The 16841-nt window shown below is 37.0% G+C and overlaps 1 protein-coding gene across 5 annotated transcripts in view; it reads left to right on the plus strand.

The window, feature by feature from the left end:
* Nucleotides 1-16841, plus strand: part of LOC118745029 (probable ubiquitin carboxyl-terminal hydrolase FAF) — a 60375-nt gene that overhangs the window by 7297 nt on the left and 36237 nt on the right. For all 5 annotated transcript variants that reach the window (XR_004993606.1, XM_036478551.1, XM_036478570.1 and 2 more), the window contains 4 exons: nt 6726-6874; nt 6955-7940; nt 8066-8323; nt 8388-8987. Coding sequence is in view for 4 of the 5 variants with exons in the window: in XM_036478551.1 (XP_036334444.1) it covers nt 6726-6874; nt 6955-7940; nt 8066-8323; nt 8388-8987 (1993 nt within the window). In the remaining variant the exon portion in view is untranslated. The remainder of the gene's footprint in view (nt 1-6725; nt 6875-6954; nt 7941-8065; nt 8324-8387; nt 8988-16841) is intronic.

A 16841-nucleotide genomic window follows, 5' to 3' on the forward strand; every position in this document is an offset into this window, starting at 1 on the left:
AAAAAAAAAAAATATTTTTTAATGAAATTCGGTGTGCCCTGCTCGTTTAAGCCAGAATTTTTCAACTTGGAAGATAATAAAGAATTTCTTTTCTACACAAATTTTTTGGCTCCGAGTACCTATTTTTTTTTAATTTTGGAGAAAATGAACAGGCACATTTATTTTATTTTTAAAGATGTTCCTATTTCTTCTTTTTAAAAATGACAAAACAAAACGTTTACAATACCTACATACTAAATTATGTGCACGATATGTATTTAGAATGAAACTTTCAATTTTACCTACATTTTATACAACAAAAGCTGAGCTAAGGCCGGCAGGACTCTTGCCATCGAAAACGGATCTCGTCCAGAGAAGCGTCCATTTTTGGCTGAATGTTGAATGTGATTGATAGATGGGCGAGTCATTAATTTCTATATCTTCTTCAATTTCCATTTTATATTGCATATTATTTATTTTATGTACACACCAGAGTCTTTCCCCTCAGCTCTACAATAAAAATTCAATAAATTTTACAGGAGGTGGGTCTATAAAAGGAAGAATAGAAGCTGAACTCGCAGTTCCTCGCAGCTGGAACTATTTGAGATATAACACGCATATTCAATGTTTACTTGTCCTAAGTATAATTTAGCTCGCTTCCTAGGTCCTTTTTAAATATCCCTTTTTAGATTAAGCACTCGAAAAAATTTATACTCACAAAATTATGTAGAATTTGAAAGTAAACTATTTTATACATTTCAAAATATTTATAAAAATTTAAAGCAGTTCTTGACCACAGATATGTTCAAAAACTGATCGTCAATCAGATTGGCTTTTTATATATGCGCAAAAGTGGAAAAATTAATTCAAATTACTTGCGACAAAATCAAACGTTTTTTCTTACAAAATTATTTTTTCGCATTGCTCCTACTTTAAGTTCGTGTCATGATTGCAAATGTGCATTTTTATCAAAAATTCTTTTTGGTATGGGTTAGCTGGATATTTGTCTATGTATCTGCGTAATTACTTTTCCAGAATTCGCTAATCCGTTTTTACTACTTTTGGCCGCTCTAGTCCCATTGTGCGCCGTCAGGAGATCTTACGACCCACGGATCCTCTTAATATACTGAAAGAACCCTCCAAAGTCAACATGCTAGCAATATATAAATATATAAAATCAGTAGACCTATTAAGGCTAATCAAAAAATCATCCACTTATAGCCGCATTATAAACTCAAGGACAGCCGATGGCCTTTGAAGCTAGAGCTGCGTGACCAACTGTTTTTCATGTTGCACTGTTGCACTGAAAATTTGTTCAACAAATAATAATAATATGTAATATTTTTTCTAATCGTTTGAGATTCTATAATTTTTATTTTTCGAATCGTTGGAGATTCTAGAATTTTTATTCTTCGAACCGTTGGCGTTTCGAGAACTATTGATTTTTCCCCTCGAGAATTCAGCTCGCTGATGGTTTGAGATTTTAATTTTTTTTCGATTCAAGTATTATAAAAAATGTGCGAAAATTATGAGTTATTAATCAATTTATTATATATGTGAATCCGTATTTAATTTTTAACAAAACAAAGAAATAAACAGTAATCTTTGTTATACATATTAGATTTGTTCGGCACCGTGTTTCTTGTAATTCGATTTTTTCTTTAGTCGGTCTGCGCTATATTGGTAGAATTTTTTAGATGACTTCATCCACTAAATTTATCTAAATACCTATCTTTAAATGTTAATTCGAATGCGGTTGAAATATTTATTAAATAAAATAAAAATCTTTCGAGTAAACAGATTTACTCGAGCTCGCCTCGAATTCGAAAAGAGCCCAAAAATATATTCGAGAAATTTATTTTCTTGAGTTCGTCTCGAATTCGAAACGATGCCATGCTCGTTTTTGTGTTTATTAACCGACTTCCAAAAAAGGAGGAGGTTATCAGTTCGTCGGAATATTTTTAATTTTTTTTATTTATTTTTTTTATTTTTTTATGTATGTTACCGCATAACTTTGGACCACGTCAACCGATTTCGATAATTCTTTTTGCATCGGAAAGGTAGTGTCTCAGAGGTGGTCCCATACTAATCTGGTTAAGATCCGATCAGCGCATCATGAGATATATATATATATATTTTTTTTTTATATGAGAGTTGAAGTCGGTTTTTTTTGCAAAAATTTCTTGTTAAATAAGATCTTTCGATTGGTGTTATCAGTTTTTGGATATCTCCTTTAGTTTCCGAGATAATGAGTAAAATTTTGTCGTATTTACAAGTTCGCAAGCGACTCGGTCAACATTTTGTTGTATGCGACGAAAAATTTCACGTACGAAAAAATTTTCATAAAGTTTGATGAAATTCATTACTTGTTAATATCGAGCCCTAACCGCCAAAATAACGTAAGCGACATTTTTTTTTCGAAATTATCTTTTTGATGCAGAAATATTCCTAAAGTATCTAGAAGCATTTCTGCATCAAAAATAAAATTTTGAAAAAAATGTCGCTTACGTTATTTTGGCGGTTAGGGCTTGATATATTTTCTTATGTGACAAATTGTATGGTACATACGACAAAATCACACTAATCCTATACAATAGATAGTCGTATTTGCTACGACAACTCTTATTGACAAATTATTTAATATTTTGTTGATCTTCATCATTAATTTATATCTCAGGTGTATTAGAATCAATTTTTTGCGTACGAGCAAAAAATAATTTCAACAATTTCAGCCTTGTGCTTACTTACTCTGTGTGTTATTTGCAGTATGTAATACAGCTGGCTAGCGGTTAACGTGAAAATGCAACATACGACAAAATGATTTTATAAAAAAGTGGCTATAAGAGCTATATGAGTTGCTGAAAATTTAAGAAAATGTGGTTTTATGCTTTAAATAGTATGTACCATCAAGCATTAAATTTTGGTAAAAACGATTGTACAGCTTTTGAGAAATTGCGACTGAATCTAAAACATCGATTTCCCAAAACAACAATATTTTACGACAACGACAATATTTTGCCCAGGCGACGATAAGTATGTGCATATCGGCGTTTAAAGTACAAAACCGCATATGAGAGGTTGCATAAATTATTTTCTACAGAGTGAAAACACTCATATTTCTCAATGGTTATCTTTTTTATAAAGCAATCGCATTTCTGGCTAGTATATTTCAGGACGAATGGATAAGGATTGAGCCAAGGGCTTGTGTGAGCAAACACAATTTTTGGCAGCAAATGTCCAGAAACGCGGTTTTGCAGAATGACGATACGCGGTATTGTACTTTAAACGACGATATGTTAAATGCATTACCCTCTTATGACTCTTGTGTTCTGCATTATCACATCTTTATATTTTGACATTAGTGCATACATAGTATATAGATATATATATGTATGTATATGCTTTCTTACACATGCATAGGTAGTTATCGAATGAACCCAGAAACTTCGTCACGTTCTGGTCAGCTCATGCGTGTTTCGTGATTATTTATGCTTTTGTCATACATATAATATTTGTACATTAGTTAGTTAGTTAGTTGGTTGGGTAACGGCACTGCGACCGTTAGGTTTATTGTGCCCCTAGCTCATCACAACACCTCAAACAGCCCCGGAGTGTCTATAAACTTCATAATAGTCCCCGGGGACAGTGAGTGTATGTGCTCCTCTCTTGGCCAGACGTGCCCTATGCTCCTATACCTCCTGCGTGCAACGGCCTCACACTCTATAAGAAGGTGTAGGGGAGTTTCCCTGGCCGCATCGCAGAAGCGACACCGGTCGCTGGACCAGATACCTAGTTTGTACAAGTGCCCTCTGAGCCTACAGTGACTAGTCAAAAATCCTGTAATAACTCATTTTATCCTTTGGAAGATTCATGAGTAGCCTGTATCTTATCAGATTGTAACCTCCTAATATGCTTTTAGCCTGACGTTGACCCATAGTGCCACGCCACTGGGTCCCACTGCCAGAAAGGGCTCAGGTCCTATCGGGGTCGAGGAAGCGGCTAATCTGGCCAGATGATCAGCCTCCTCATTTTCTGTAACCCCCATGTGCCCAGGTACCCACATTAGTTGGATATCATTAGTCTCCGCCAGAGCATTAAGCCTCTCGACACACTCCAAAACCGAGGAGGACTTGATCTGGAATGATGAGAGAGCCATAAGTGCCGCCTGACTATCACTTAGTATAAGTATCCTTTCATTCCTATAGTTCCTGCTAATGTTAATCTCTGCGTACATACTGATGGCATAGACCTCCGCTTGAAAGATGCTTGGGAAGGTTCCCAGGGTCACCGAAAGCTTCAGCCTGGGGCCGTACACGCCTGCTCAAATCCCCGCAGGTGTTTTGGAGCCACCAGTGTACCACTGTATTGTGCTCGCCTGTATGTGCCTTTCCATAATAGAGGTACACCAGGTCGCCTTGCTATAAGTGTAGGTCCTGAAATTCCTTTTAAAGACAACCTGTCTGTTGATATCGTCCCTGGGAAACAAAGCCAAGGGGAGCTGGGTACCTAGCCTGTCCCTGTTCCTAGATGATAACACCTTGCCTTTGCCGAATCCCTCCCTCGCAAAGTTAAGGAGGGTTCGCTTTGCAACCTGTTCAACTGAGAGATGCAGTGGTTCGAGTTCCAGCATTACTTCCAGCGCTGCCGTCGGGCATGTGCGCATTGCTCCCGTGATGTCAACACATGCCAGACGTTGACGCTTCGAGAGGGTTTGCCTCACCGTTACCATTGTAGTCCTGGAATACCAAGCCACCGCACTATAAGTCACTATAGGCCTCACTATCATGGTGTACATCCATCTGAGGATCCTCAGAGTGCACCCTCAGGATTTACCCGCCCGACGTTTGCACACCATCATCGCTCTCGTGGCCCTAGAGGTGACCGCATCAACATGGGCCTTCCACAGAAGCTTGGAGTCCACGGTAAGCCCCAGATACTTAACCTCTGTGGCGACATACATTTGTAGTATGCGTATGGTTCGGGCATTCAGAACCTCAAGTTCGTAACATTGTTACGATCGCGGAAAATCGGGGCAGCCCATTTTTTGATTTAGTACAATGCCCTTACACGATAAAGTAGGTACTAGCATAACGTTTAGTGTAATTGACATCTTAAACTATTTATCAAACTATAGTTACGCTAAAAGAGCGATTAGGCGTGGCAATGCAAGCGCTATTTCTAAGCATTTTGCTGTTAAAATGCTAAATTGAAAGCCTACTTTCCCGTGTAAACAGCGAGAAACTCCTTTTTCGAATTTGCAGAAATCACTTTCGGGTAACCGAGATTATGCAAATCGCTTTCGAGAAATAACTTCAACTTGCCCCTGCTGCACTGGAAATTTTCATTTCTGTGGTGACAAACACTAACCGCCTAAGTCGACTTAAGAAATAATGGAGTTATGTATGCTATCGTATTTTTAACCACTATTTTATGCCCCCACCTCGCCAGCTAGGCTACTTAAAAAGTTATAGGCGAAAATATTTTGGTTTCCCCATAAGGCTAACATTACGATCCAAATGTTTAAAACGTTTTTTCTCGAATTCAGGTTTTTCGACTTAGGCGGTTATTCCTGATGACCATAGATTTATGCCGAAAGTGCGTCAAACTAATCGTGTGTTGCCGTGTGACCCGAATTCTGGAAAATTTGAATAGAAATATAGAAATTTTGCAGCTTATATAAAAAAAAAAATAATTGTTATTTATTTATTCTCCTGAGACATTTTGTGCGCATTTAAAATTTTTTTTCAGAGCAGCAAATTTGTTATAAGCATAATTATTACTCGCAACTTCAGAAGTTGAAAGTGTCATTTTCTGCATGTACCGTGTAAACAGACAGGAAGTATCTAGTATTGGAAAGTTCGATTTTCGGAAATAAAATCAGCTTTCGAAAGTCGCTTTACGAGTAAGGTTTAACTTCTCCTGCAATAACTTTTTTAGAAATTCTTGAGATTGACAGATTTTTCAAAGGGATTTGTACTTGGCACATCGAACTGCAATTTAAGTAACTTATCCCCAGTTTCTCTAATTATCAGACTGTTAAAATTTAAAGTGACAAATTTTCCAAACAATTTTGGCTGCATTTCTTTATTTATTCTGAACGTTCCCGATGATATGTTAACGTATATTTCAAACGAATTCTGTTTATTGTGGCTGTGAAATGGAATTATCTGGAATGTATAAAGAAACGGAACCATTGTGTCATTTTCTATTTAACAAGCCGATAAATTTAAAATTGATTTTTGCAACTGAGCATTATCGCCGTTTTCTCAAGAGGCTTTTAAAATGTATCTACCCTTCAAACAAAAATTTTGTTCTGAAAAAATGTGTTTGAAGTGCAGATACATTTTAAAACCAATTTGAGAAAACGGCACTTAGAGCAGCAAAGAGTAGAATTATCTTTGGAGATGTGTACTTATCAATAAGTTTTCCTTGTTTAAAATAAACCAAAATATCAAATTTTATTTTTCATGCTTGTTTACCTATTCATGTTCTTTACTTATTTTCGAGTGTGTGTTTCTTTTGCTCTTTCGCCTTATGAGCTTGAGAAAAAAGAATTAGAATCACATATTCGCGATAACAAAAAGAAAAAAAATATGAGAACACTATTCGCAGTATCAGCTTTATGAGTCATTGCATTATGCGATTAGCTTTCAGTTGGTTTTCCTTTCCAACACAAATTCGTTGTTTCCTTTACTCTTCATAAAATTTTGCTAATTATCTTTTCTTTGTAAATGTTTATTTTAAAGAACACCAGAAAAGTTAATATCATCGTTCCCAACGTTGAAATTGCGTTCTCTAACGCAGAAGATCTCGAATCCACGCTGGGTGGTACCAGTGTTGCCTGAACAGGAGTTGGAAGTGTTGCTAAATGCAGCTATTGCACTAACTGCAGCAGGTAAGCATTCTATATCGGGATGTAATGTAAAATATTTATTGTAAAATAAATCTAAAAACTGTTAACTCTCCTCTTTTAAGGTGTCGATCATGATTGTGAACCATGCGTAGAATTTTATCGCAACGCTCTAACCACGTCGTTTTCGAAGATCCTCACCGACGAGGCAGTAAATTCGTGGAAATATAATATCCATCATTGCATTTTATTGTCTTGCGGCAAATTATTGCATTTAATTGCCATACATATGTCGCGCGATAATCCTTATCTGTTGGATTTGCTTGCCATGGTATTTGATCCGGAAAATAAGTTCAACACATTTAATGCTGCCCGTCAACCGGCTTGTTTTGCACCTCCGGAATCGCTCTGGGGTGTCTTGGACGGCAACAAGATGTTTGCTAAACCCCCGCCAGAGCCTAAAAATCCTCGAGGCTGGCTAGTTGATTTGATCAATCGTTTCGGTCAGTTGAGTGGTTTTGACAATCTATTGGAGCGGTTTAATTGCGGTTTGCAACTGCTAAAAAAGAACCAAGAGAATAGCGGCGTCGAGTCGTCGGGTTCTGGCTTAGATTTGAGAAGCAAGACAAGCAAGTCATCTCAAGTGTCCGATGATAATCAGGATAACAAATTAACACTAGCGCTGATCTTCAGTCTACTGCGACCATTCGGCCAATGTTATGAGCTGTTGACACCTGCTACCATCGCTAAGTACTTCATGCCGATTTGGAATGTTGTATTGGATTTGTTGGATAGTTTCTCCGATGATGAATTGAAGCGTGAAGCGAAACCGGAGGGACGCAACGACTACATTAACGGCATTGTAAAGTCGGCACGTTTATTGGCGAGTCGTTTGCCCGGGCAAGAGGATTTGATTCGCGATCTGGAAATGTTTCGACTAAAAATGATATTGCGTTTGCTGCAAGTTTCAAGCTTCAACGGAAAAATGAATGCACTCAATGAAATCAATAAGGTGCTTAGCTCTGTGTCGTATTATTCGCATCGTACGCAGCAATTGCAACATTGCTTGCCGGATGATGAAATGGACTGGTTGACGGCAGAACGCATGGCGGTAAGTGATAAGTAGCGGAAATACAATACGGAAATACAATAAACAATTCTAAATTTTATATATTTAACCGCCACAGTACAAAAACGCTGAAAGTTTTAATGATTTTTGTTAATTCCTTTTTATAGAATTGGATCAAAGACTCTGATGTGTTGGGAATCGTTCTCAAAGACTCATTGCATCAGCCCCAATATGTGGAAAAGCTTGAAAAGATCATACGCTTTTTGATCAAAGAACATGCCTTGACTCTGGAGGATTTGGATGCCGTATGGCGTGCACAGGCTGGCAAGCATGAGGCGATTGTGAAGAATGTCCATGATCTTTTGGCAAAATTGGCTTGGGATTTTACCCCCGAACAGCTGGATCACCTCTTCGAATCGTTTCAGGTAGAAAATACAATTTACTTAAGATTTAATCGCATGTAAAAAATATATATATATTTGATTGTAGGCCAGCATGACAACCGCCAATAAGCGGCAGCGCGAACGCCTGCTAGAACTGATACGACGGCTCGCTGAGGACGATAAAAACGGTGTAATGGCACAAAAAGTTTTGAAACTTTTCTGGACGCTCGCACACAGCCAAGAAATACCGCCAGAAGTATTAGATCAAGCCTTAGCGGCCCATGTAAAGATCTTGGACTACAGTTGCTCGCAGGAGCGTGATGCACAAAAGATTGTGTGGTTGGATAAATGCGTACAGGAGTTGAAAACTGGCGACAATTGGGTGCTGCCAGCCTTGCGGTTGATACGTGAAATCTGTTGTCTTTATGATTCGTCGCCCAGTCATGCGCCGCGCACGCAACAAACACTTAATCGTCAACAAGTGATAGAAAGATTGCAAAATGACTACACTTTGGTTATACTTGTAACGAATAGCTTAACCACATACATGGATAAAATTCGTACGATGATTGCTGAGATGCCGAACGTCGAACCGAATGCATTATGCATCGATGGACGTTATCCACACAATATGCAAATACAAGAGCGATTGGATTTTCTCAAATTCCTGCTGAAGGATGGCCAGTTGTGGTTGTGTGCCGAACAAGTAAGTGAAGTAGTAATAATTTTTTAAGCAATGGTACAGAATGTAACTTTTTAGAAATTAATTAGCAAAATTTTAATGAAATACATATCGTCCTTAAATTACAAAACCGCGTATCAACAAAATGCAAAACCGCGTATGTGAGGTTTCTAAATTATTTTCTAGAGAGTAAAAATACTCATATTTCAAAATGGTTTCTTGCTAGTATATTTCAGGGCGAATGGATAAGGATTGAGCCAAGAGCTTGTGTGAGCAAATCCAATTTTGGTAGTAAATGTCAATTACACGGTTTTGCAGAATGACGATACGCGGTTTCTTACTTTAAACGACGATATGTGGAATATTTCGTTTAGCTGATGTCCAAAACTAAATGATTCTGGTTTCTTTTGTCAGTTTCGGGCTGTTGAGAGCCACTTTGACAATGATTATTTAATTATTTATTTATGCTTAACGCTTAACGCCAAACAGCTTTACGCTTAAAAACAATCGCACATGATAAGTATAAAAGTATAAAATAGATAAGAACAATATGTTTCGGACTTTTAAAATATGATTTCATGTAGGATCCGTTATATCTACTATTTTTAAAGTGGGGTTATCGACGTGTAGAGTTGATCCTTTACATTTTTCGTGAACTGGTAACATCCAGCGAATAAGTTCAATGTAGAGCTGTGTTCGTTAAATAATCTAGCGATTCTGCTTCTGGGTCCATTCCACATGTAGTTCTTTGTAGTCTTTTTAATTTCAATTAGTCGATTATGTCGGAGGCCTGCTCGTGGACAAATGAGAGAATATTGAGCTAAAATTTCAGGTGAGATAACGATGCCGTTAACAAGTTTATAAAAGAAAAGCAGGTCACAAGCCTGTCTTCTACACGACAGGCTGTTAATTTTGTAGTGGTTATAGACCTCATCCGTGCTCATCGCTGCTCCCACTGAATTTAAAAACCAGGATACAGTCGCCGGCTATCATTCAAAGCGTTCAGACGTCGTTTTCAGGGAATAGTTTGTGAGTAGCATTTACCAGTGTGTTAAACTCCCGCAAATCGTATAACTTCTTTTGCTATCTTCTTTGCATTTCATTCTTATTATTGTGCATTGAATACACGTGTTTGGCCGCACATAGAAGTTAACATTGTAATCATGGCGCCGGGGCCTCCGGATAGGTCTCCGAATCGTTTTTCTGCTTTGGTAGATTTTCTGGATAGCCCTCCCAAAAGGAAAAAGAGACCTAACTCGAAGCAAGACGCTTTTCCGCAACCCACACAAAGATGTGTTTCACAACACAACCCGAAATTTATACTTTAATATCATCCACAGACAATAACAAATCTCTATCTCAATTAGGCGCATTCGCTATTAAAAAATGTATAGAAGCTATCGCAACGGAAATAGATTCAATTTCCCAACTCCGCGACGGTAATGTACTTGTATTAACCCGCAACGAACGAATTGCCGAAAAGTTCCTAAAAGCTAAATCTTTTTCCAATCTGTGCCCTATTAGCGTGAAACTACACGAAAGCTTAAATTCGGTAAAAGGTATTATATACTCACCCTGCTTAAAACACGTGGCGGAAGAGGAAATAATTAGTGAAATGAAGGATCAACATGCAACTGGTGTTTATAAATTCACTCGTCAAGTCGATGGTAAATCTTTCCACACTGGGCAAATGGTCCTAACTTTTGACCTTTATCGCCATCCTGATTCCGTTGATGTAGCATGGTACAAAGTTAAGGTGTAACCTTATATCCCGACTCCAATGCGCTGTAAGAACTGCCAGAGGTTGGGGCATACACAAAGACGATGCGCTAGCAACCCCTCGTGCTACAACTGCAACCTCCCACCATACAACCCTGAGAAGTGCATCCGAACCCAGTGTGCTAACTGCTCAGAAGAACACCCTTCTGCAGATAAAAGCTGCCCAAAATTTATCCAAGCCAGGGAAATCCTTAAAATTAAAACCATAGAAAAATGTAGCATGAGGGAAGCACGTCGCAAGTACAAAAAAAAAAAAACGTACCGCTCCTTCCACGTATTGGCTCTTACGCCAGCATTACAAAGAATACCACATCCACGAAAAATGTTGCTTCCACAAGCGCAAATAGTAAAAACTCTACTGAAATCATAGTCCCAGAAGATATTTCTGCATCACCAACCCAAAAAAATGACAATAATGGCAAACTAAACAACAAACTTCCTGATAGACAAACCTTTACTTACAACAATTCAAATAATTCCAGTACTCCGTCAACAAATAATTTGGCCACTAAACCGACCCCTATAACCTTTATCCAAATGAAACACCTTTTGCTACAACTTCTACCAGCAATATTCCGCATCAACAAACTCCGATGCCGAGCACTCAGCAAACCCATGCAGTAGATCTAACTTCGATGTCCCCATATCCCTTTTTACACAAAATCTCATAAAAAATAATGAATATTTCATTAAAGAACAGGATAATACCGAAATTTTCAAAAGTAATATACCTGACATATAAAACAACTTTATTTCAAAAGACTATTTATTTCTCGCTTCTGTAAACTTAAGTTTACAAAAAGTAGAGAACTTTTCCAGTCTTTACGCCATGAACTTAAATATTCTACAGTGGAATAAGAAAGGTTTCTTTAACAATTTCACAGAACTGCAGATGCTTATAAAGCAACACAACGCGAGCATTATTGCACTTCAAGAAACCCATTGTTGTTACAGCCACACCCCATCTCTACCAAATAATTATTCCAAATATTTTACAAACGCCGCAGCAAACACAACAGCAAAACAAGGTGTTGGTTTATTAATTAAAACCACATCCCTCATAAACAAGTTGACATAAACTCGCCTCTACAAGTAGTTCTGATTGAGGTCGAACTTAGCATTAAATTTACACTAGCGTCTATTTATATCCCACCTTCCCAAAGATTTTGCAGCATCGATCTAACCGATATTTTTGATTCAGTTAACACCCCATTAATGGTACTAGGCGACTTTAACGGGTGGAGTAACATATGGGGCTCCAACTCCACCAATCACAGGGGACTCGCTATCAAAAATGCTGTCTGATCTATGCGTTCTGAACGATGGTAGCCCGACTCACTTCTCAACTCACTCTTCTTTTACCCACGTTGATATCTACTTTTGCTCACCACCTTTATTCCCACTTATAAAATGGCAAATATTTAAAGATCTTCGCAATAGCGACCACTTTCCGATTATTTAAAAATTCTCATTGAACTCCAACATTTCCCACCGTACAAAGGCCCCACCTAAGTTCCTCTTAGGTCATGCCGACTGGATTAACTATGCAAAGCAAGTCGACCTCGAAATGGAAGCTCGTTCCCTATCAAACTCCCCAAATCAAGAAGCAGCTAATGTTGCCAAAGCGATCCGAGCAGCAGCAAACCGTTGCATTCCACAGGCATCCCACCGTTCAAAAACCCATGTTCCCTGGTGGAATAAAATGCTTTCAAATCTCCGAAGAGAAAAAATGCAAGCTTGGTATAATTTCAAAATTAATCCAACGCCAACAAATCTTATTAATTTCAAAAAGCGCAATGCTATCTTCCGTAAAGAAATGAAAGCCCAAAAAAGGCTTAGCTTCCAGAAGTTTACGGAATCTGTCTCCCCCAACTCTTCTGTTTCCGATATATGGAATAGAATCAACAGACTTTGCAATAGAAATCCATACAAATCGGTCATTGCTATAAACACCAATAACTACATCTCTTCGGACCCATCAGTAATGTCAAATCATTTCGCCTCAGTGCGGTCTAACCACTCTGATGATACTAATTTCCCTAATCAGTTTAGAAGTGAAAAATTTTATGCCTTAAACCATCTAACACCTCTTGGCGAAATACACCCGAAAGCAAAGCTTATTGAAAAAGTAATCACTGCGGCAGAATTGTCGATGTGCTTCGCAATAGCGAAAGGAAAAACTCCTGGCTTCGACCGCATTTCTTACAAGATGTTAAAAGAAATGTCCCATTTTGGAAAATCTCGATTGCTGTGTATCTATAAAACTATATTTGATACCGGTAACATACCACAAAACTGGAAAGTCGCCACTGCACAGTGGTACCGTAGTAGGTCATTCGAAAAAAAAATAGTGATGTGTCATTTTGACACCATATCTTGTCTAATTACTAACAAACAGCCACTCTAACTGGGAATAGAAAAAAAAATAATTTTTTAACGCTAAAGCTCCGTTTCAACCGTCGAAAGTGAAGACTTTCCATAAGTGCTTATTATTTTTAAAACAACGCATTATTTTAAGTGAATCGCGGAGAAGATTTTGATCAAAAATATTTACTTGTCAGAACTTTTTTGACATGGAGCTGAAAGTTGAAGGTATGTAGAATATTCCAAGTATTTGATTTTTTTCTTTAAAGTGTCTTAATAGTAGTTTAAATATAATTTTAAATAAGCGGCAGAAAGTATAAAAAAAAATTGCCTTTTCCGACACAAGCTACCAGTTCAGGGGTCGTTTAGGTTTGGTTGTGGACAAGCCCCGAAGCGGTGGCAACGGCACATCCAACGACGGCAATACCGCTCGAAAATTTTTCCGAAACTCTGCTATTTTAGCAGAAATTACTGGAATAGATAAGGCTCTTATTGACAAGTGTTACCTGTAGTGCCTCTCGTCGGGTTATAAAATAGATACTAAAAAATTGAAAATGTATGCATTTGAAGTTGCGAAAAACCTAGTTGGGGCATATCCGTGGTATAATTTACCACCATCTGTTCATAAGGTTTTAATCCATGGTTCCGAGGTGATTGATTTCGCAATCTTGCTAATTTGTGAGCTCTCCGAAGAAGGTGCCGAATCATGCAATAAGCTAATGAGGCAATTTCGACGTTTCAGCATTAGAAAAAATTCTTAAAACTATGTTACTTTTGTATGCATTGTTTGTATGATCTAAAATTCAATAAAAAAAATTCTTAAATTATTTAATTTTTAATGTTTAATGTTAATTAGCTTTGAGTTTATGAAGGACTTTGTTTAGTAAAATTTTGCCGTAGCCGTCATTTGTCCACAATTTGGCAGCTACTTTGTATGAAATACGACAAAATGTGATCAAAATTTCTATTAAATTAACGACACTTTTTACTCAATATCTCGGAAACTAAAGGAGATATCCAAAAATGGAGTACGTCATTTTTAAGATATTGATTAGTTTGACATGGCTGCATCACTAACTAAATTTTTACTAAATTATAGAAAAATGTGTAGTCAATATCTCGGAAACTAAAGGAGATATCTAAAAACTGATAACACCAATCGAAAGACCTTATTTCAAAATATATAACTGCATCTAGAACTAAAAATCGTCAAAATTACGCTTACGACAATCTTTTACCCAGGCGACGATATCTTCATGCGTGAAGGCTTCCTCTGACCACTTTACCAATGTTTGCAGTGCGGTATTCACCGATCTTTTCTTTCAATAAGCATATTGAGCTCTTGAAACACAGCCACGAGGAATCGCGTTTCTTATGTACAGGTCTATTAGTCTCGCTAGCGTTTTAATCAAAAGCGTTTTTAGCAAAGACGAAGAGACTGATAGGTCTAAAATCCCTAGGGGAAACATGACAGCCTTTTCCGGCCTTCGGGATGAACACCACATTGACTACCCTCCAAGCCTTGGGGCTGTATACGGTCCTCACGCAGTTCGCGTAAATAGCCCTTTGCAGCCGCGCAGATATGATGCCATCGGTCCCCGGCGACTTAAATGGTTTGACGTTGGTCCGGAGCTCGGGGAAGTACAGGACCTGGGGGGAAATTCTGTAACCAGTTAGCGACAATTTTCCGAACGAGTTATCTGAACTTTAGTCCTTTTGACGGGTGTGACGAGTATGCTAACCAAATTAGCTACTACTTACTTGCATCCGAGTTTTTCTGCTAACATGATCCAACTACACAAGATCTGACAAGATGAAGCAAAAGAAAAAAGTAATTTTCTGGCTGACGTTTGTAATTTCGGCGCCATGTTATTTTCTTTGAAGAGTAAACAAAGAATATGAATGCGAAGCATAAAGGAAAAATGCAAGCAATTTTGCAGCACATGTTTGTGCTAACCAAATTATTATTTTTGTACGTGTTTTTGCAACCAATCAACCAATGGTGATGCAGCAAACATTTTCTATTTCGGTTTGGATTTTAAACCAAATTTTCTATATATGAAACCTAGAAACTAGAATTAAAACATTTTGGTTTGATTTATAAACCAGGAACTTTATGGTTTTAATTTTAAACCATCCATAGCAAAACATCATTTTCTCGGCTGCCTGAACTAAAATTTAAATCAGAATATATTAAAAATTGCTTAAAACTATTGATTGGTTTAAAAAGTATACTATAAAAGGCAGTAGTTCCAGCGCGGTTTAAAAATTAAATCCAAATTTTTGACCGTGTACGAATGAGAATGATTCGATCTTTGTACTTAGAAAATTTGTCTTTCATCGAATATAAACGAGAATAAATAAAACAAGTACATTAATCCTTAATTTCTCTTGCTTCCTATATCAAAATATGAGGTTTCATAAAATGTAGACTCAGCGACTTTTCACGCAAAGCTATATTTATGATGTCAAACTACTGGCCAGTCGTCTCTTGAAAAATCGATTTTTTTTTTAGTTTGTTGGTTTTGATAAATGTACATATATTTATATATGTATGTATAATTATTATAATTCCTTTGAAAAGCAAAAATTTATTCGCATTAATTTAAAAATAAATCTGAAAAGATTACTCTGTATTTCTTTTTTTTAATTTTCTGGCATTTTGTGGGAAAATTATTCTTACTGTAACGGAACAGACCTTGACATTTTAACTACACAGCTGATTGCTTTGACAGCGTTCCAAGCCGCCATTTGGTCAAACGAGTCTTTGAAGTATATCAAAGCAAATTAAAGTAAGCACGGCGTACAAAGCAAGCCTGCATTGGTCCAGCGCCTTAATTTTAAAATTTTGAACAATTCCTTTTTTTTACTCTCAATTTAATATGATTTTCAAATTTTGACAAACTTAAAAAAAATAAAAATCATGGCCGACGAATTGAGAGAACGGTTTTACCTTACTACGTTTTTATCATGAGTGAAACTACCTTCTTTTTTATACCATACATGCATGGAACAATTATTACAGGCATGATAAAAACATAACAAGGTAAAACCATTGAGAGGCAGTCTGACGTTTGCCAACAATATAATTTTAAAATCAAAACTCAAACTCACACACACATTCTCATTTTCAATCTCAAACAACAACATTTGTGAACAATTAATTTTTTTTATATGATTTTAAAATGTTGGCAAACGTCAGAAAAAAATTATGGCCGACGAAATGAGAGAATGAATTTACCTTGTAATGTTTTTATCATGTCTTCCCAGACAGTTTTGATTCTTTTACTTTTAGTTGGCTTTGCTTTTAGTTTTCGCTCAATTTAATTTTTATAAATTTTATAAACAAAAGAAAAAACGTTTGAAATGAGGTGAGCCATACAAATTTTGAATTTATTTAAAAGCAAATGTTTTTTGCCGGCTTTTGCAAATTAAATAAGTTCTCTGCAAGATGGGTTGTTTAAAAAAATACGTGTACATATATGGTATATGGGGTATGGAAATATCCATTTTCCCTAGCGGTAAACGTTTTAATGTGGGCAACAATGCAATTTTTTAAATAAGGCACATCGGAACATGCGCTCTCTGGGAAGACAATTCCTCCCAATAAACATTGGGCTTGGTTAACAATTCGAAAATGATTGGAAAACTAAAATTCTTTTCAAGTCTCACCTTCGATAACGAATGTGGAATAGGTTAGTATTCGATTCGAGAACTAGGCCATTCTCCAGCAAA

Source organism: Rhagoletis pomonella, unplaced genomic scaffold (genome assembly GCF_013731165.1).
Source record: "Rhagoletis pomonella isolate Grant_MI unplaced genomic scaffold, Rhpom_1.0 Rhpom_scaffold_00001, whole genome shotgun sequence".
NCBI classification, from domain to species: domain Eukaryota; kingdom Metazoa; phylum Arthropoda; class Insecta; order Diptera; family Tephritidae; genus Rhagoletis; species Rhagoletis pomonella.